The sequence below is a fragment of the Haliaeetus albicilla genome, chromosome Z (genome assembly GCF_947461875.1).
Source record: "Haliaeetus albicilla chromosome Z, bHalAlb1.1, whole genome shotgun sequence".
NCBI lineage: Eukaryota > Metazoa > Chordata > Aves > Accipitriformes > Accipitridae > Haliaeetus > Haliaeetus albicilla.
Window position 1 is genome coordinate 18,533,212 of NC_091516.1, and position 22,091 is coordinate 18,555,302.

General features: G+C 37.8%; 1 protein-coding gene across 5 annotated transcripts in view; it reads left to right on the top strand.

The window, feature by feature from the left end:
- Positions 1-22,091, top strand: part of RIC1 (RIC1 homolog, RAB6A GEF complex partner 1) — a 56,822-nt gene that overhangs the window by 19,493 nt on the left and 15,238 nt on the right. For 2 of the 5 annotated variants that reach the window (XM_069777236.1, XM_069777240.1), the window contains exons 4-12: positions 13,957-14,064; positions 15,203-15,345; positions 15,577-15,713; positions 16,703-16,794; positions 17,858-17,946; positions 18,961-19,105; positions 19,580-19,628; positions 20,766-20,918; positions 21,272-21,475. In XM_069777236.1, coding sequence (XP_069633337.1) covers positions 13,957-14,064; positions 15,203-15,345; positions 15,577-15,713; positions 16,703-16,794; positions 17,858-17,946; positions 18,961-19,105; positions 19,580-19,628; positions 20,766-20,918; positions 21,272-21,475 — 1,120 coding nt within the window. Of the gene's footprint in view, positions 1-8,750; positions 9,095-13,956; positions 14,065-15,202; positions 15,346-15,576; positions 15,714-16,702; positions 16,795-17,857; positions 17,947-18,960; positions 19,106-19,579; positions 19,629-20,765; positions 20,919-21,271; positions 21,476-22,091 lie in introns of all 5 variants that reach the window. The other 3 variants (XM_069777241.1, XM_069777239.1, XM_069777237.1) reach the window with 3 other exon arrangements.

Genomic DNA, 22,091 nt, shown 5'->3' on the forward strand with positions numbered 1-22,091 from the left:
GATTTGAAGATATATTTGTGTAGCCCCAAAGGGTATAATGCTGATTCTGTGGATGAATAAGACAAGGTGTTTGTCCCTAGAAAGTTTATGATAGTTGCTCACAGTCTCCTAAGACGAATGCATCTGCTTAACTTTAAGATGATGAATGATCTCACTGAATTTACTGGGATTACTAATCTGTCTATATTTAGCCCTCATTTTTGAAAACCTACATAAAATTACTACTGTTCTGGTTATATTAGATCAAAAGAAAGACACAAGCATTTTTGTGTGAATTATGCCTGCTGTGATTAACATCAAATTATTCTATAAGCTATGGGGTGAAATTTTTTTGGTGCAGATACAGGGCACTGCCTGTAGGCTGTTGGACTAATTTGCTTTGTACATCAAATACTAAACCACACCCCCCCCCGCCAAACCAAAAACCCAAACCAAACATCCCCATAAACCCAAAATGAACAAACAGACAAACTAATCCAAAAGCCCAGAATTGAAACTTCTAACTTTCTTCTGGCGTATGTTCATTTTCCAAAGAATTATTTCACTGAAATGCTTGTATTTAATTTCTACTGGACTGAACAATACCAAATTAATTTTCCTAACTCTGAAGCCATTAAAAAATCAGTGAAAGGCCTCGTATGTGACTTGCCTTATGCTTAAAAGGGGACATCTTACTGTTTTCTCCCACTGTAACAGTGTGTTCTTGGCTCCTTCCTCTGTGTTGGCAGCAGGGATTATGCAGCTGTGCCTTAAGTAAAGTCAGGTTGCTGACCTGATAGGGAAACTAAACCTGCCCATCTCCCTTCTTTGCCCCTCCCTATCCCCTACCCTGGATTCCAGTAGCTTAGCTTGCAAGTTGGCATATAATAAAAGGCTGGCATTAGAAAATGGTGACCTTGAAGTAGCACTGAGTAGTAGCACTGGAAAGTTCAAAAACATGGAGTGACTGTTCAGTGATAGTCATATGATAATTCTCATATGATAGGTCATGATAAATCAATTGCTTGCAACATCTTAGCTCTCATGCAAATATTAATTACAGTTTGTCCAGCTCTGTCTTATGTGGTTATTTACCTACGTTAGGCAAATTGAGTGGGAGGGTGGTGATTTTTGCAGAGAGCATAAACATGTAAGGCTGTCCATGCATTAGTGCTGTGATAGGACAGCTGCTGGAAACAAGTCAGTAAAAACGCTGAAAAGGATGGACAAAAGGTTCAAATGTAGGTCTCCACACGTTGCATATTTGAGATAAAGGTTTTTTTGTCTACCATTCTTCTCTTTGGACACTTCCATAACACACCAGAAAGTTAAGAGATGTTGTAGAATTTCATCAGTTGTGGGTTTTTGTTTGTTGTTGGTTTTTTGTTGGGTTGGTTTTTTTTTTTTTGGTGGTGAACACACTTAAGTCAGTGCTCCTAAAAGTTCTGTCTTATTCATAATTTTAAAAAGTAGAATAATTCTTAAGGTTGATGAACAGTCCATATCTACTAATTTTTTGAAAGCAGAATGAAGCCTGTTCTAGTATCCTTTCTTTAAATAATAATGGCCAGCTCTGATAGAAATATAAAATTTCATTGTAGTGCCTACAAAAATAAAGGAAAACTCTCTTAATACAACTTCAGCTTGGACAGAATTCTTAAGCAGTGCAGGCCAACATAATGAGGTGGTTGTGTGCTGGGAGTACACACCAGTAATGTCACCAGCTGTGCCAGAATCCTGGTGCAAAATTTTCTAGTTTAGTCAGTATCCTGAAGTTGAACTTGCAGCTAGATTTGATCCCATACAAGTGAAAACATTGAGAAAGGTTGTGTTTAAATTCTTCTGTCAGCTTAGCTCTCATTTAAATAAAATTTGTATATTTTACTGTAAGTAAAAAAAGAATGTCAGAAAAGTGGGTAATAAGGTATATGATAGACAGTCACTTTCTTGACTTCAGTTATTTTTGCAGTCTTCCAGATTGGTACACTGGTAGCTGCAGTAAAGTTATACTTTTATGTAGTGTTGTTATTTTTTAAATAACTGTTTTAAAATATCCTTGGTAACGGTTTAGCCTTGATTTGAAGAAAAGGACCAAAAAAAGTTGCTGGAAATGAAAATCACACCTCATTTGTCCATATGGGAGAGGGACATTTGTGGAGAAGAAGTACAGTCCTTCTAGTTTATAGTTGTTATTACACAGAGTTGTTACACTATATGGCTGTTGAGCAAGATGATCTAGAACAGCTTGCCTGTATTTGATCTGTTAACAGAACTATTCTGCCATACAGTTATTGTGTAAACTGTAATTACACTTGCAAAAGTTTTTTGCTGGTACAGCTTGAACAAAATTCCTCAAGGTCAAAAAAAACAAACCCCAAACTGCATTGGAAGTGACAGAAACACTTTTGCCATTTATAACTCAACAGGCATTGCAGTATATCTAATCACAGTATGTGGGGTTTTATTTTAGCACCAAGTCTCTCTCTTCGCTCCCAATCTAATCAACACAGGTGTAGTAGAAGAGCTAAAGTGTGAGTTGAGACTAAGCTCCCTGTCATCATGTTTGAATGCAAGATTCTCTGCTTCCCCTTATCTTTTAGTAGTGTGAAATAACCAGATTTTGGAACGGAAGGTTCAGTGAACTCCCCCTGTCCCCTGCTATTGTTTGTTTAAAAATGGACAGAATCAGAGTCTAGGAAAACAGATTTCCTGTTTAAAACTGCCTATTTGGCATGACTTCCTCCTTTTCATATCAACCTATTGTAATGGTCTTTATATTCTGAAATTTGGTGTTTTAGTGGAAGTGCTGGAATTCAGGATTATCAACGTTTGCAGCTGGAGCCCACAAAACCTTTTAAGTTTGTTCTGTCAATCACTGAGGGCATAGCTCCTACAAAATTGAGAATATATGAAATACTTTAAGATGGTTGAGTGGGAAATTCGTTTTAAACCCTAGCTATTTTATATCTTTAAAGGTTTAATCAGTTTAAAATATACTTATGTAGATATGGTAAGGGTTAAGGAACTGACCTGTTCAGCATTATGTACATTTTAGGTAAAATCTGTTATTAGATTAATGTGATAAAACAAGTGCTCATATCATAAGCATAGCATTCTGTCATAAAATCTGAGTATTTATATATAGAAAAGGGAAGCTTTTAAAATTTTTGCTGGAGTCAATTGATAGGTTTTTGTCAAATTGTAATATTTTAGGAATGTTATGAATTGCAGTTGTTCAGTTGAAGGAAATACTTATGGCTCTGTCGATATTTCACTAGGAATTGCTAGTCTGTTCTTGGAGTGAACAGACATTCATGCTCAATGAAAACCTAAAGTATCCTGCTTAATTTGTTAGACTAAAAACAGGAAAAAAAGCAGTAATTGTGTGGGGTTTTGTTTTTTAAATTGAGCCAGAATAGTCTGCAGCTTCATTCCAGCTCTTGGAGACTTTGCTCCAGTTCAGAGCAGACTTGGAAAAGAATCAGGATTGGCTGTTAGCCCACATTCTGGGGTACTTTCCTGCAGTGAGCCCAAGTACAAAGTCCTGCTTCAATTAGTTCAGTCTAATTTTACTACCATATTACTAAAGTCGTTGCAAGATAAAACATGAAGAAAACGTACATATGTACCATTATCTTACAATAACAGAATGGTAAAATAAAATTAATCTCCACCTGTGATACACTTAAGAAAAGTGTGAGTGCAGACAAGCAAATTTTTAGCTTTGTAAGCTGTGATAAGGTACAGTAATATTTTTTGGAGAAGTTTCCAAAGGAACTTGTACAGATATTCCTTTGTTTCACAGTGAAGAGATGTGTAACACCATCGCAGTAGAGGCTTCCCGGTACTGAACTGATAGTTATTTCTGTTTAGAGTTCTGTCAAGGAGAGTGACTTAGGATTTGTCACTCAAAGAGGCAGCGTGCAGTGACTTAATGCTGAGGATACTTTTGCCTTTAAAAAAGACAAAACCTAAAAAACTTTACATGGTTAATAAACTAAACATGGTAATTGGAGATTCTTTTTGCCTCAGATTTCCTCATATTCTTAAGTGGAGCCTGCATTTGAGGGGTGGGGGAAAGTGATATGAATGTTGTGTAAATTTAGAATGAGACCTCAGTGCTATAGATTTTTAAGTACCTGAAAATACTTTAAAAATTGAAGTTGTTTTCTGACCAATATGGGCATGTGAACAAGCTAGTGTTTATATCCTGGTTTGCAATGCTGTATTGTTGCTTATACGTCTGGTTACTGTATTCATGTCTGACTCTTTCTGGCACTTCTCAAAGTTTTTTTCCTTTTTTTATAGCATGTTGATTTATAGGTGCCATAAATTACCTCATCAGTGGGGATTTTTTTCCTGATTCAGCGGACTTAAGATTAGTGTGTACAAAGGTTTTGAACTTTAAACTCTGCAAGGGTAACTGATGAGGTGTACAGTTAATTAACTTAGCAAATAATTTTTGTTCAGAATTAAGCTTGTGCTAAACTTTAGCAGTGTGGTTTTCCCCATAAGTTGTTTTTGGCATTGGTTGGAAAATGTATTTTTAAAACTAGATTAGTTGTAGAATTTTTATTAACCATTATGGCACTTGCTAGCCCTTGATGTGGTTCAGGAGGTTTAAAATGTCATCAAGAAGTCTTTGCAACTGGAATAATAATTTGATAAACCATTTAGCTTTTTACATGAATAATTGATTAATATGCTAGCTAGTTTTTTCTCTTCTCAAACCACAGAAACCTGTTACTACCTAATTGCGTAGAAAAGGCTGTGCTAAGAATTACTTTTCTAAACCCTTATTCATTCTTTATAGTTGTTTCCATAGACTCTCTTTAAAGTTTTATTCGTCCAGCTCTTGCCAATCTGTGTGCGTATAGCTCTGGATCCAGCCAGACATATTTCATCTTCTGCGGGTGGCTGCCTGCAGTGTATGGTGGAGAGATGCAGGTTTAGGGGTGAGAAGAAGCTAGTTGTGTGGAAATCAGAGCTCATAGTGTAACTTGTTTTACTTCTTTAAGAACCATTCCTAAAAAGCACAGTGGGCAGTGAATTGTTAGTGAGGAATCACACGTTTAGAGGTGACGCAGGCTTTTTGAATCAGGTACAAAAAAGTTAAGTCCTTAGCTGTACAGACAATTCACTAACTGAAGTCTTCACGTGAACCATTTTAAAACAGTTAATAAATATTGTGTAATCGTGCTAATGCAACAGTAATGGCTGTTGTCAGTTTTTTGCTTTTGTGCCTTCAGGGAGAGCAACTCAGAGTTCTTGGTGGTGTAAATTCATTTAGAAACCTTGTTTGCCCTGTTTTTCTCACATGTATAATGCTTTTAATAGTTGAAACATAACCCAGAGATCTGCCCTGAGGCTGGATAATATGAGTGGCAGGGTGTGGGGGATAGTATGGGCAAGTATGTAGGACAGTGGGCACCTCCAGTGTTTTGGAACTTTACCTCTGAACAAGTGCAGAATCCAGAAAATCTAGTAAGATGTTTGGAAAAAGCATGCTGTCACCCTGGCAATTCCACAGACACACAAATAACTGCAGCATGCTGGGGCCTGGCCTATGCCTATCGAGCCCTGTTCAACACTATTCAATACCCTCAACGAGAAGAGAAGGTCTCTGGATCTCACAACAAAACTGCGTCTACTCCAACCCTGGCGACAGCCACTGCAGCTGAACCAGAGAACCAGCCTGTGCCAGTATCAGTTGCCTCCATACAGAAGAAGAAATATACAAAAAAAATCAGTGTGCTAGGGTTATCACAGGACCAGTAGGAAGAAGCAGAACCAGAGGTAATCATGCGATCCCTGTTCCTGAATGAGCTGTGGGATATGTGAAAAGATTTCAGCCGTTGTCCAGGAGAACACATTATCAGCTGGCTGCTTAGATGCTGGGACAATGGGGCTAGTAGCCTGGAATTGGAGGGTAGGGAAGCCAAGCAGCTGGGATCGCTTTCTAGGGAAGGTTGTATTGATAAGACAATTGGAAAAGGGACACAAGTCCTCAGCCTCTGTAGGTGACTCCTGTCAAGCATGAAGGAAAGGTACCCCTTCAAGGAAGATGTTATATGTCAACCAGGCAAGTGGACCACCATGGAGAGAGGTATCCAGTACCTGAGGGAATTATCTGTGCTGGAGATGATTTATTATGACCCAGACAATGCACAATCACCCAGAGATCCAGGCATGGACTATCGTGGCCTGAATGAAGTCACACCGCCACTTAATGCTGCTGTGCCAGACATGCTAGAACTTCAATATGAACTGGAGTCAAAGGCAGCCAAGTGGTGTGCCACAATTGATATCGCTAATGCATTTTTCTCAATCCCTCTGGCAGCAGAGTGCTGGCCACACTTTGCTTTTTCACTGACCTCGGTATCTGCATAGGTGTTTCTCTCACATTCTACTCCTCTCCTCCACTGCAGGTTTCCCCTTCTTAAATATGTGATCCCAGAGGTGCTACCACCATTGCTGATGGGCTCAGCCTTGGCCAGAGGTGGGTCCAACTTTGACCCGGGGAAGCTTCTAGCAGCTTCTCACAGGAGCCACCCCTGTAGCCTCTTCCCCACTATCAAAACCCAGCCACACAAACCCAAAACAAATGGCAAGATGTACATCATGAGAGCCCAGTGAATGTGATCAACAAAATAACAGCTATGTCTCCACCGACTAATAAAAAGGGAACACAAGCTTTCTTAGGCATTGTGGGTTTTTGGAGGATGCATATTCCAAATTACGGTGTGATTGTAAGCCCTCTCTCTCAAGTGACCCAGAAGAAGAACCATTTTAAATGGGGTCCTGAACAATGACAAGCCTTTGAACAAATTAAATGGGAGATTGTTCATGCAGTAGCCCTTGGGCCTGTCCAAGCAGGACAAGATGTTAAAAATGTGCTCTATACTGCAGCTGGGAAGAATGGCCCTACCTGGAGTCTGGCAGAAACTGCTGTGGGAGACCTGAGGCCAACCCCTAGGATTTTGGAGTCAGGGATATTGAGGATCTGAGGCTCACTATACTCCAACAGAAAAAGAGACGCTGGCAGCTGCCTCGGAAGCGGTTGGTACTGAAGCACAGCTCCTCTTAGCACCCCAACTGCTGGTGCTGGGCTGGATGTTCAAAGGGAAGGTTCCCTCTAAACATCATGCAACTGATGCCATGTGGAGTAAGTGGGTTGCACTGATGACACAATGAGCTTGCATAGGAAACCCCAGTCGCCCAGGAATTTTGGAAGTGATCACAGACTGGCCAGAGGGCAAAGATTTTGGAATATCACTAGAAGAGGAGGTGACCCATGCTGAAGAGGCCCCACTGTATAAAAAACCACCAGAAAATAAGAGGCAGTATGCCTTGTTTACTGATGGGTCCTGTCGCATTGTAGGAAAGCATTGGAGGTGGAAGTCTGCTGCGTGGAGTCCCACACGACAAGTTTCAGAAAACTGGTGAAGGAGAAGGTGAATCAAGCCAGTTTGCAGAGGTGAAAGCAATCCAGCTAGCTTTAGACATTGCTGACCGAGAAAAATGACCAGTGCTCTATCTCTGTACTGACTCATGGATGGTGGCAAATGCCCTGTATGGTTGGTTACAGTAATGGAAGCAGAGCAACTGGCAGCGCAGAGGTAAACCCATCTGGGCTGCTGCACTGTGGCAAGATACTGCGTCCCAGCTAGAGAATTTGTTTGTAAAAATGTGTCACGTAGATGTTCATGTACCCAAGAGTCGGGCCACTTAAGAACATGAAAATAGCCAGCAGGTGGATCAGGCTGCTAAGATTGAAGTGGTTCAGGTGGATCTGGACTGGCAACATAAGGTTGAATTATTTATGGCTTGGTGGGCCCATGACACCTCAGGCCATCAGGGAAGAGATGCAACATGTAGATGGGCTCATGACTGAGGGGTGGACTTGACCATGGATAGTATAGCATAAGTTATCCATGAATGTGAAACATGCTGCAATTAAGCAAGCCAAGTGGCTAAAGCCCCTGTGGTATGGAGGGCAATGGCTGAAATATAAATATGGGAAGCCTGGCAGATTGACTATATCACGCTCCCACAAATCCTCCAAGGCAGGTGCCATGTGCTTACAATGGTGGAAGCAACCACCGGATGGCTGGAAACATATCCCATGCCCCGACACCACCTGGAACACTATGCTGGGCCTTGAAAAACAAGTCTTATGGCAACATGGCACCCCAGAAATAATTGAGTCAGACAATGGGACTCATTTCCAAAACAACCTCATAGACACCTGTGTCAAAGAGCATGGCATTGAGTGAGTATATCACATCCCCTATCATGCACCAGCCTCCAGGAAAATCAAACTATACAATGGACTGTTGAAGACTACACTGAGAGCAATGGGGGGTGGGACTTTCAAACATTGGGACACCCATTTAGCAAAAGCCACCTGGTTAGTCAACACCAGAGGACCTGCCATTCAGGCTGGCCCTGCCCAATCAGAACTTTATGTACTGTAAAAGGGGATAAATTCCCCACAGTGCACATGAAGAGTAAGTTAGGGAAGACAGTCTGGGTCACTGCTGCCTCAGGCAAAAGCAAACCCATCCATGGGATTGCTTTTGCTCAAGGACCTGAGTGCACTTGGAGGGTGATAAGGAAGGATGGGGAAGTCAGCTGTGTGCCTCAAGGGGGGTTGATGTTAGGTGAGAAAAGCCAATGAATTAAATTGTGTGATGTTAATTGCTATATAAACCTGCCACTGTATGTCATCATTACTATAGTTGTGCTATGCTGTATCAATGGTATTACAGTTAGAATCACCTAGATTAAGGAAGAATGAACTTCGATAAAACTGAGGCAAGTGCAGTAGTCACGGGACCAGAACTGACTTCAGCATGCAACAGTCCAACGTTACACACCATACTCCTGCTGTGCCCAATGTCACCCACCCGCCACACCGCACCGAAGCCCAATCCCGCTCTGCTGACTAAGCGGACTTCACAGCACCCTTCCTGCCCAGACAGACTTGTGACAGATGGAGCCCAAAGTGGTGGACTGAATGAAAACAACAGCAATTTTAGAGGGATGGCTCATAGACTAAAAGGATGATACTTCTGTGTGTGTATATATGTATCAAAGGACAGGAAAGGTGATGGTGATTAATTGCAAGGTACTGGAAAGTATGGGACCTGAGCATGACGTAAATGGTATAGAATAAGGGATGGATACTGTCCTGGTTTTGGCCAGGATGGTTAATTTTCTTTCTAGTAGTGGGTATAGTGTTAGGGTATGGATTTAGTGTGAGAATAATGTTGATAATACACTGATGGTTTTGATTGTTGCTAAGTAGTACCAAGTCAAGGATTTTTCAGCTTCTGATGCCCAGCCAGCAAGAAGGCTGGAGGGGCAGAAGAAGTTGGGATGGAACAGAGCCAGGACAGCTGACCCAAACTGGTCAAGGGATATTCTGTACCATGTGGTGTCATGCCCAGTATATAAACTGGGGGGAGTTGGTGAGGGGGGAGGGTGGCTTGCTGCTCCGGAGCTAACTAGGCATCAGTCAATGAGTGGTGAGCAGTTGCATTTTGTGCATCACTTGTTTTGTATATACCAATCCTTTTATTATTATTATTGTTGCTTTATTATTGTTGTTACTGTCATTAGTATTTCCTTCCTTTCTGTCCTATTAAACTATTCATATCTCAACTCACAAGTTTTACTTTTGTTTTCCCTGATTCTCTCCCCTATCCCAGTGTACAGGGGAGTGAGCGAGCAGCTGTGTGGTGCTTAATTGCTGGCTGGGGTTAAACCACACCACCATTTTAGTAGCAACAATTAAGAATATCATAGCTCCAAAGTAGTGTAAAAATATTTTACCTTGTTTGTATCAATTATTTGTTCTAAAGGTATTTACTGATGAACAAGTGTGGAGTCTTTAATATTTTTTTCAGTAAAATGTCTCCATTACATCCCAAGCAGCTGCAATTTGACTAGTGGGAATGGATGCTACTGACTTGTTTGTTGTCTGTTTGTTTGGTTTTTTAGTTAGTGAGATATCTGCCATTGTCTGTTTGTTTGGTTTTTTAGTTAATGAGTTAACTCCAATTAGTTATCTGCCATTAGGCACACTAAATTTTTTTGGAAGCATAGTATTTGTTGACTGTGAGAGCATCTCTGAACTTTTCTAAACTATTATCCAGACATAACAGCTATCTATATTACTATGATTGCCCCAGATAGTAAAGTGGAAACTTAAATCCTAATCTAATGCTATTTTTACCTCTGGAATAGGATTCTACAGTAATAAGCAGAGAACAGTGAACACTATTTTGAAATACTTGGAACAGACTAAAAAAGATGATGTGTTATATACCTTAATTGCAAATTATAATGAAGTCCTTAAGTACCTCTGTTCAGATTCTGCTGTAATTAACTTCCTAAGTATTTCTTAGTTTCTTCTGCTAGCAGTGACTAAGTCTGGTAATTGATATTACTGGCTGAGTTTTGTCTGTGGATCACGCTGTGTCACTTAACCACTGTGCATGTAGTGGAGGACATAAGTGTGGTACTGTGTTGCTAGAAAAATTAGCTGGCTGGTGTCCTGTTTCTTCCCTGAACCTCACCCCACCCCAGATAACAAACTCCAAGGAGAGTCTTCCTCCCAGTTCAGGGGAGGCTAGCTGATTATATTTTTGCATGGTGCTGCCTATTTCTTGAATTTAGGATGCTTAAGGTTTGGTGTTTGGGGTTTGGTTTTTTTTTGGGGGGGGGGGTCATTAAATACACTTCTTCATTTTCTTATTGTTGCATCTTGCATCATAGTTTGAGCTTATAGTTTTTTCTTCTGAAGAACCAAAGTGTTACTTCCAGAGCCAGTTCTTCCCTTGTAAGAGGATCAAATGAATACAAAAAAATCATGGCTTCATGCTAAGAATTTTAGCAATTCGCTTATTTATAGGCTTCTCTTTCATTTGGGGGAAATCAGGTTAGAACTGAGCAGCAGGAGAAGGTTATTGTGGGGAATGCTGAGAGAATTGGAGTTGGGAGAAAGAGGGCAAGCCCTTAAGGTGGCCTTATGTTTGCCATTCCTCTACCCTTATTTAAAATGTGATTCATGAGGTACGTTACATAGCCTTTCAACATGTGAAAGATGTTTTATTACACCATATAGTGCTCTGTTTTCTGTGAACAAACATATCACTGATGACATGCTAAATAGGGAACTGAGAATGAACCTGGTGATTTCAAAAATACACCCTGATCTTCAAATCAAGATCTGAAACTTCCCTATAAACCTTGTGTTCTACCTTTAAAAATACACCCTGGCATTCCTAATCTTTCCATGTTTGGGGTTTTCTTGGATTGCAGATGTAGTGGGAGATTCTTCATAATTCTGAGTGTTGAGAGATTTTTATTCACAGGTTTAGTTACATTAACAGATGCCATGCTAATAGAAGTGAAGTAATTATATTTGTTTCCACATGCAGCTAGTCGGTCACTGGAATGTGTCAGTTCCTCTCAATTCTTATGCAAAAGCAAGCTACTTAAAGTTTGGCTACAACAATAGCAGATGCCGATGTGGCAACCCAGACCAAACATTCTTTCCTTCTTCCGTCAGCAGTGTACATTCTTCGTTTAAAGGTCAAAGTTAACTAGTAAGGCTGATTCATGCAGATGTGGACTATATGAACCCAGTGTACTTCTGATTGCAGCCCTTTTGCACCCATAGTAAGGGTTTCTTTGAATCAATGAATTTGACATAATCACAAGCAATGAATTAAAATACTGGCATTTTGGAGTTTCAGTCGTGATGGTAGTGCCTCAGTGGAAAAAGATGTACTCCGCAGATGGTAACAAATTTGCTGAAACTAGCTCATGAAACTGAAAATATTCAAATATTCTTGCAAATTATTTTTATCAAAGTTGTTTGAAGAAAAAGAAGCCTGCCCATATGGAGACTTGAAATTTCTCTTCCAGAAAAGATGTCTTTTAAACGATATTATTCCCATTCTGGCTTTATAGTTTGTGCTGTGCAGAAACACTGTGTTTATACTTCGTTATATACCTCAGTCAGTTACAACAGGCATGTTACATGGTGTGTTATACATATATAACAGTAACATTTATGCATTACACAACCGTTTTCTCTCAATTTTAGTAATTTGCTTACAAGATTAGGATGTACCACTGATTCTTGATAACGCAGAGTCATTTCATCTTGATTGGGAGTATACTATCTGGACCTGTATGTCCATATGGGTTGAAAGGCATGTCTCCAAACACCTGCGGTTTTGTAAGTGTTTCTCCATCCCACAGGATGCATAGTGACATAGAGATTAGAAGGAATTAATCCTGTATGATACACATTTTATCTGTGAAATCCCTGACTCTTAAAAGATACCAGGCCAAATCAGGTGGATGAACTTCAAGAAATGCAGTCTCATTTGCTGTTTTAAAAAACCCCCACAACATCCCCACAACACTAGTATTAACTAGTCACCTTTTAAAAATTTTTTTTAATTTCAGGCCTCCTGTCACTCCATGATAGCTAGTTTACATGAAGGGCTGTTCTTTCCCAAGACACCTGTATTTTGTAATTAATTTCCTTTTGAAATGCAAACCAAACATTTTAATAATTTAATGTTTATACAAGTTACCATCTGTGGGTGGTAGATTAACTAACCATACAGTAATTTTTCTCATTTTTTGCTATAAACCTTCATGGTCACCTTACGTCTGCTAACTCCAGAATGTCAAAGGTTGCCTTGGCCTTACTTTAGCTAGCATGTATCTTTGTCCTTGCTGGATAAGAAAAGGTGTAGTATCCATCAAAGAATAACAGATATGAACTTTGTGTTTTCTATAAAATGGTAGTAGAATAAGGCACTTGTCAACTGAGATAACCAAGACAGAAAAGAGATTGAGGTATCCTTGTGGTGTCAAACTTACTTAAAACTGCAGCTGCTTTGGTTTCTGCCATGTCTTAGGCAGTTGCATTGGCTGCCCTGGTGTAAAATTAAAGAAGTGTTTTGTCAGTTAAGATTCAGGTAAAGGTTACATAGATTTGTGTATGTATCTGTTGTTTCTGACTAATGAAGTTATACTAAACTCTTAAGTTGTCTGCAATGTCTGTTTCATGTATAAAGTGCTCTTTTTACTAGCATAATGCTCATGACATGGGTGAACTGGATGATATGTTACAATACTTATGATTGTAGGTCAGTTTTCATTTAAGAGAAAAAAAGTTAATGAAATGCATGGCACATCTGATAACCCAGACAAATAAGAAATACTTTAATGATGCTGTGTTGAGTTTTAAAAATAACTGCATTTCATTAGAGAATGAAATGTGAAATTTATAATGAGGAAAATAAAAATTGGAAGCTTTCTACATCTAGAAGTTGATACTGTGTAATGGTCTTTAAAGGAAGAGAATCAGTGCTCAGTCACGTCTTTTCTTGTAGGTCTTAGGTTTATTGTTAATTTGTTATAGGGAGATACTTTCTTATGAATTACTGTAATAAATGTCTTACCTGTTAAGTTATGCATGCTGAATTAATAGTATAGACATTGATCTGGCAAAAGGAACTGGAGAAACATGTACATTTTACAGTCTATAATATCTGTAATGCATCTTGGCAAAGAATGAATTGGAGATACTTAAAAATTCAACACATAATGGAAACAGTTGAATACCATTTTATTGAATCAGAATTTGCATTAATATATATAACTTATTTTGGGATTATTAAGATGGGCTGCACAGCTATTGTAGTGTTCATTTTCTGTTCATTGTCTTATTTTGCTTGGATACTCTTTATAGGCATATAGGATGATACGACAGACTAAACTTTTTGCACTAAAATGATGTTCTAGATATTAAGTGCTGCTTTGTGGCAGGTTGCACGAGTGCCTAGTGTATATATATGGGGGGGGGGAACATGGGAATGTAAATCAGTAACTTACCTCTTTTGAGGGACATCTTGTTTTAGCTGTAGTATTTCTCTTTTATTTTAGAGGAAGCCCACATCTGAAGGGAACCCCGCATTATAAGGAAGAACAATGTGCTCCTTCATTAAATCTAGAAATGAAGAAAGTGCTGGACTTGCAAGCTTCTATCACAAGGTATGCTCACTAATTCTGTCTTAAGAATTTTTTTGCATATAGCAGTTACTTGTTCAAAAAGTGAAGGGGAAACTAGATGGAAAAAAACTTCTAGTAAGTTTTTAGACTTGTTAACAGTAAGGACTAATAGTTACTAATAGTAAGTTACTAATACTAAATTTAAGGATATGAAAAAGTAAATTGCTGTTTAATAATTCTTTCTTTCTGTGCTTGGCTATACTGATATTTTTAGCATATAGAAGTATATAGCACATGTATGTTCAGTATTACATTACGTTACTATAAATGTGTTTCTCCTTGGCCTCAGAAGTATGGATTAGAGATTTCATGGAGACATAGATACATAAGAGCAAAACTGTATGTAGCATTTCAGTGTTTCTCCAGCTGCCCACAGAGGGTCCCTATTTGTCCTGGAAAAACTTCTTGTTTATCTCTTCCTTTTTTGTGGTGATTGCCTTCCCTATAAAATAAGCTTTGAACATGCCAAATAAGTGTGTGTGAACAGTTAGTGAAACTGTATGGCACTGGCGTGGGGTAGAAAAGTAACAAAGTGCAATCTGGGAAGAGGCCCCATAGGAGAAAATGGATGTTTGAAGAAATACAGTATATGCTGGAAATAGATTTCCTAGGAAGCTGGAGGTCCGTTGTCTGCATGCAAACAGATTAACAGTAGTTTTCAGAATTTTGGAGATGTTTGAGGAAGGATTTAGGAGAACTCTAATTTCTACTTAATCAGTGAGCTTAGACCATGGGTTAGAAAGTGTTGTGGATTATTTACATCCTAGGCAATATTGGTAATTTTCTAGGATGAGTGAATTGTTGGTAACAATGTCTTACGTTTAATCAAAAGTATTAAAATGATCTTCAGCAGTTTCTATACCAGTTAAACAATTACTCTAACAATACAGACCTGTTAAAGAACTCTGATTCCTGGAGAAAAATAGAGACATATACCATAGTTTGTCAGCTTGGTACCTTTACTGTCTAGATGATTTAGGCACTTAATTTGTAACTTATTTGATGTAACTTCTCAACATAGTTGCTGGTAGAGGAGGCAGTAAGATGGTGCATTAATTGATTTTTCTGTGACATTGATTTGAGATGCAGTTTTTCAGAGAATGACAAACACATTTGTTAGTTTGCAGTCCATGTTAGAGGATCTACTTGTTGCTACTGCTGATGGATTTCTCCATCTCGTTCACTGGGATGGTATGACCAATGGAAGGAAGGCCATCAACCTATGTACAGTTCCATTTTCTGTGGACCTGCAGTCTTCTCGAGGTAAGTTTTGGGGTTTTTTATTGCTTTTGATAGTTAACTATTTGCAAAATGCCATCTAATATAAAATATTATCTCTGTTCTCAAGCAGAGATGAGAAAAATGTGCCTTTTATAAACGTGAACAAAATAGCTTGTTTAAATTGTTTTTTTTCTGTGAAGTAATAAGAAAACAACTGAAAAGGCTGTTGGCTTGCAATATCACTGTGTTTTTAAATTAGTCTTGTTTTCTCAGCAGGTTCATTTTTGGGCTTTGAAGATGTTTACATCAGAGATATGGAATACTGTGCCACTCTTGATGGTTTTGCTGTTGTTTTTAATGATGGCAGAGTTGGTTTCATTACACCAATGTCAAGTAGATTCACCGCTGAGGTATATTTCCTTTAGTATTTCTAGCATGTACTCTACAATGAATGTGTTTTCCTTGGTCTCTGCATTTCAGTTAGCTTTCTACTTTAAATTCTGTTCAGCTGCAATGAAACTAAAATTTAGCAACTGCTTAGGAGATATCATAAGAACAAGACTATATTTCATGCCATAATTTGAACTAGATTGTTCTAGGGCTAGTAGTTGTCTATGGGAGGGCATAATTGACAGTAGATTTAATTTTAGTTTATTGCTTCAAAATGTCATTATAGTTCTGAGATTTTCTGTCTTTGTGACAGGCTTCCTGTTGCTAGTTGTAAGTGGGGTGATAAGAAGTGGTTTCTCCTATTGGCAAAGTATCATAAGTGCTATTTCTAGCTTTTAGCCGTAATCAAGGCTAACTATTCTTACAGTGACAAACATACTTCAGACTTTGTTTTAAAGGAATCTTTTCCAAGTTAAGTGTTTTCTTACCTGTAATTCAGCCTACAAACTGTACTACATTTTGTCATTAGATCTCTAATTTAATTACAGAAAACCCAGCAGGATTTGTGTAGTCTGTCTGAAACTTCTTCACACACTTAATATCTGCAACTTGAGCTGTTGCAGATGGGAGTTTATTTTCCTGTTTTGTGTTTTGTCTTTATCCTCGGTACCATCTACTGATTTTTTTAATGCGGTATCAAGGATATTCTTGCCATATATGTATTGACTTGCTTTGGGTATTTAGAGCTCTGATAAACAGTTTCCTTACATACTGGCATGTTTCTGTAATTTTTATTAAGAACAATGAAACCAATTTTACATATACTGGATTTTGTTTATCTGAGCCATGTCAGTTAATCTTGACGTTTGCAATAGAAATTTCTTGAGGAGATGAGGGTCAACTGGCAGATCTGTAGTATGGTATACATGGGTAGCACGTGGGTAGAAGCTGACTAACATGAATAAAAGCACTGTTAAACAAAAAATTCTGTGAATTCCTTTCTTTACAGCAGCTCCATGGTGTTTGGGCACAAGATGTGATTGACGGAACTTGTGTGGCAGTAAATAACAAATACAGGCTAATGGCATTTGGATGTGCCAAGTAAGTTTTGTAAGGCTGGTTCAATGGGGAGGGAAGTGATTTCATTATAAAGCTTAAGTACTATTCTTAACAAGTTGTGTTGCAAGAGCTGTAAAGATGAAAATGGTCAGTCTTCTTAGAGATTGTATAATCTGCTCTGTCAAGAGGGTATGAGGGAAGAAATTATTGCCTGCTTGAATTGCAGTTGAAATTGGTGCTTGCTGTTCAGCTTTGGAAAAAAATAGAAAGGTGACTGGACCAGTAGCGAGAATTGGAAAGTGCTGCTGTTGCAGTTAATCTCAAAGCAAGATTATAAAGTCAGTTTTAAGCAGTTAATCGTAATGATATTGGAGGAGAATCAGCACTTTGCACCCAACGGAGAAAATGCTCTGCGAAGTGTTTGATTTGGTCAGGAAAAATGTTGCCTGTTTGACTAACTGTGAATACAAATTAAATGTTTTGAAAGTGCTCTTAGTTGTGGTTTTTTGCTTACTGCTCCTTCAAGACAGTTCCTCCTGTATAATACTGCTTCAGCAGGTCTAGAGTGCAGCTTTTTTTTTTTAATTGTATTTTACTTGTTTTCTAAAATGTTCCAAAAGGTCTGGGCAGTTCAGTCTTCAACTGTCTTCTTAAGAAATAGTATTCTCAGTTGTAGTTGTAGTAACAATGCAGTGTGTTGGTATTTGCCTCTGAAACAGAAATAGTTACTGTAATTCATTGAAGTTGGTATGCATTAGTACACTCCTGATGAAACTTCAGCACTAAGTGAATACTAACTTCCCTCATGGATTGCCTTATAGTTGGAAGCTCTAAACATACCTGGATTGTGTGTGCATATGTATTTCAGAAAATGAAATAGTCTTAGTGCATTGGTTATCATAGGCTGGTGTCTTGGGTCCTCCACTACCTTCTGGAAAGTATCTTATAAAGTTGTTTCATAAAGTTCTTTGAGTGTTACTTGACACAATGTTTCTGTTCTAGATAAATTTGGTATTGGTGAGAAAAAAGCAGCTTTAATTAACACCCTGAAACTGATGAGAAATCCAAATGGTCTGTAGTCTAAAGCATGTGTAATCTCTTCCAGCGGCTCTGTGCAGGTTTATACAATAGATACCACCACTGGTGCCATGCAGTTTTCTCATAAATTGGAGCTGACACCAAAACAATATCCTGGTGAGCTACTTTTGTTGTTAGAATTTTTCAGCTGTTTTTAAGGTGTTAAAAGAATATTTTTATCTTTGGCTAGTTAACTAGTGTTTGTTGTTTGCATTATCACTTATGGGATTAGTATTTGCTCTTCTGTGTTTGTAGTAATTTACTCTTGCACATTTGTTCTTTTAGCTGCTTGCTTTTAACAGACTTTTGGATGTGTTTCATATGTGAGGGCCTGGGGCTGGTTTGGGGATATATTTTTTTTTTTTCTAAATCTGAATCTGAGTTAGCAGTTTACAGACAGTGCTGCTTCTGGTTGTTCCTTTTTAAATACTGCAGATGTTAGTAGTTCCCACATGTAGTCTTGAGATTACTTTTCCATTACTCACCTGAGAAAATGAGAGATTATTGTCAAAACTGATAATGAATATAATAGAGGTGTGAATTAACTTGAAACAACTGACATGCAGGGTACAGAAAAAACCTGAGTAATCCAGCACCCTGCCTGAACTGCAGTGAACAAAAGCTCAGTGGAATTTTTCATGTAATAGTGATGAGTATTGCAGGCTTGAGAGTGAGGAACGTATAAGGTGGGTAAATTCTGTCCTCAGCTGAAAATATGTGTGCTTATTAGGTTTCAACAAAAAAATAAAATCGGTAAATAGCAGAGTTTTACAGTTGTGCTAAGTGCCAAAGGAAGATGTTTCAAGGGTGAGTATAAAATCTTCTTTTGTCCGAAAAATCATTTTGCCAGAATTGCAGTTCTATGGTTATGTCATAGCACAGTGCATTTCTGGCCTGTTTTCATGTATTCTTGGTTTCCTGTGAAACCAAACATGTAATGAAAAGAAAACATGAATTTCTCATTTGCTGCTTATTCATTTTGAGATGGTCAGTTTGATGAATGCAGCAAAGAAGTTAATTGAAAAATCAAATATTTATTTCCATATATTTTTGTTTCTACTCTTATGATGAAAGCAGTTGAAGGACATTTGATGTTTTTCACATGGTATTTCATTGTCTGTTTTTAAACAGATATTTGGAATAAAACAGGACCTGTTAAACTAATCAAATGGTCACCTGATAGCTGTGTTGTGATGGTGACCTGGGAATGTGGAGGCTTGTCCTTATGGAGTGTTTTTGGTGCTCAGCTTATCTGTACTTTAGGAGGTGATTTTGCGTGAGTATCTTTAATGAAATTGTAAAATACTTTATTAAAAACCTTTTATTTTTCTAATTAAAAGCATAATCTTTTTCCATTGTAACTCCTTAGATACTGGAATCATTGAATAATATTTAGGAGGGGATCATTTGAACATAAATGAGAATGTATTATTTTCTTTTTGTAGTGATCTTTTTGCCATAAAAGCAAATTGCCCTAAAGGCAGGCTTTAGCAGGCAAATACTAAAATTCCCTCAGTGCCAGTATATATTTGCTGAAAATGTGCTAGCATCCAGAAATCACAGTTCAAACAATTTATGCTAGATATCTGACAATTTCATTGCCTTTTATGCTGTGTCATGGATCAAACAGGCTTTATAGTTCGAGATGAGGTTCAATATAGAACCATGTAACAATACAAAGATAGGAAAATAATTTCTTATTTTGATGAAGTTATTTTCAATCTCAAACTTGTTCTGTTCTGTTTTTAAGGTATCAGTCTGATGGTGCCAAAAAGGACCCTCTAAAGATCAGTTCTATGGTAAATGTGAATGTAAAACCACTGTAATAGGATGGCTGTTAATTTTTAAAATTATTTTTAGCAAAACGGATTTTCAGAAAATCAAACTGGCTTTCTTTAGCTTTATTACTTTTAAAGAGTAAGCTGCCTTTACTATACTTCCTAACACCAATGTTGTATTGAAGGAAGAGGGAAAAGGGGACAGCTGATTTTTTTAAAATTTTTTTTTCACATATATGCCTGATCATGAAGTGTGCATGACATGCCTTGGCTTTGCTTTCGATGTTAAGAATGAACACTTTTTGTTTTCCGTAACATTTTTTTTTTTTTTTTTTTTCTGTCTGGTGCTGTATTTCAGAGTACAATGAGACACATAACAACACTAATTGTAAACTTACTTATTTCTCTAAAATTACTAGCTTACCTTTGGCTGTTGAAGTAGCTTAACTCAGAATATGAATTAAAAAGAAACTTAGCTGCTGTTGGTTTAATACAAACTAATTAACATGAAGTCCTGCTAGTTTGTCAAATCAGTAGCTGCTGATAAATATCAAACACAATCTTCACGGCCTCTTTTACAAACCATGATTAATTTTGTACAATACTTCTATAACTTTTGATTTTATTTATGTATAGGCTAGTTGCTATGAAGACTGGCAATTTTAAACGTGCATCCCAAGTGGATGTACATATTTGCAAGGACAGTACAATGTACCTTTTAAAAACCCCCAAAGATTGAAATTCTGATACCATTGAATTTAATGAACAACAACGTCTGTAATTTTGGGGATCAGGATCTTTTCATACCTGATTCTGTTTGTGGAGTTTTTGTTAGTTGCTTTAAGCTGCAAACTAAACAGTCTTCATTACTTATGTGGATGTCTTGCATAGTTACTTTTCATTTAATCAATACTTTTTACATAAAAAAGAAAAGAATTTAAGCTAGATTCTTACTGTTCCTTGTGGATTTTACTGCTAAGGGTTACTTACGATTCCTGTGATGATGCATTTTAGAACACCAAACTGTGTGGTTTTTTTACCAAGCTCATGTCTGTCATAAGATCAGTTTCAGTTACAGCAAGTTTTTGTAGTTCTTGTTTTCTGAGAATATATAGTGTTGGTTTTGCATTTTTACTATTGTTATTTTTTTACATTCAGACCTGGGGATCAGAAGGATATCATCTGTGGGTTATTGATGGGAATTCTTCTTCAAACGTGAAGCCTGAAAGAAATGTAAATAATGAAGCTCGCCAATTTGGTATTCTGCAGTTTCATTTCATCAAGAGTGCACTCACTGTTAATCCTTGTATGGTAAGTTTTTTTGTTGATAAATATATCCTTATTTCAGACCACATTTCCAGTTTTCAGATAACCTCTGAGTTATTCTTTTAACAGGTTTTAAGTCTGTTCTGTAGCCTTTAGACTGGTTTTCCTTTTTTCATCATAGAACATTTAAAATGGTGCTTTGAAAATAGTGCTATGCAATACTGTAACATGAAACCTGGTAGTACATAGTGATAAAAAAACTGAGAACTGCCTTAATGCTTATTTTTCATGTTGTTTACATAGAACTTGTTAATATATTTATCATGTGTTTTCCTTTGTTTTCTGTACATGGAGTTCAAGGTTGCTTTTGTTTTTTTGTTGTTTTGTTGTGAATGTAGAGTAACCAGGAACAAGTCCTCCTTCAAGGAGAAGATCGCTTGTATTTGAACTGTGGAGATGCAACACAGGCTCAGAGTCCCAGAAACACTTCAGCACACTCTGAACATAAGCCTACCAGGGAAAGAGGCCCTTTTTCAGATGGCAGTTTAGATTCTCAGGGTTTAAGCACTTTACTAGGACACAGACATTGGCATGTTGTACAGGTAATTGTTGCTGGTTGCCCATATATGCTCTGTGCTTGCAAGAGTTTATAGGACTGGAATTTGCAGCTGATCTCACCACTCTGCCATTTTCCTCTAGTTTGAGATCATTGCCTTTTTATTGCCTCTTGGGTTTCCCCTGGTACAGCTTTTTCTTATGGCCAAACAGTAAAGGGATGTTGACCGTCTCAGCCTTGTGGCTATGAGTTTGCATCCTAGCCAATAAAAAAATCTAAATGTTGTCTTGACTTCAGGAAGGATTAGTTAAATTACTTTCCTATGCTTTGAAAGGGAGAATAAGTGCAACGTGCAAGAAATCCTTTAGGGGTTTGTTCTGTTATTTATGCAAATTACTTTAAGCATATTCAGCTGATGAATACAGCCTTTGGACTTTGGCTGTATTTTCAGGCAGTCTTATATGGCACCTATCTAAGCATGTAATTAAAATTTCACAATATCAATCTTGTGAAAAAGAAATTATTTCCAGGGGCAGTAATGGGACAGATTCTATTTTCTCTGGAATATAGAAGAAATATTTAATAACTTTTAATCTGTAATTCTAGTGTGTGTTCTTCCACGCTTGAATTGGTAGATATTTTTCTAAATAAATGTTTTTAAA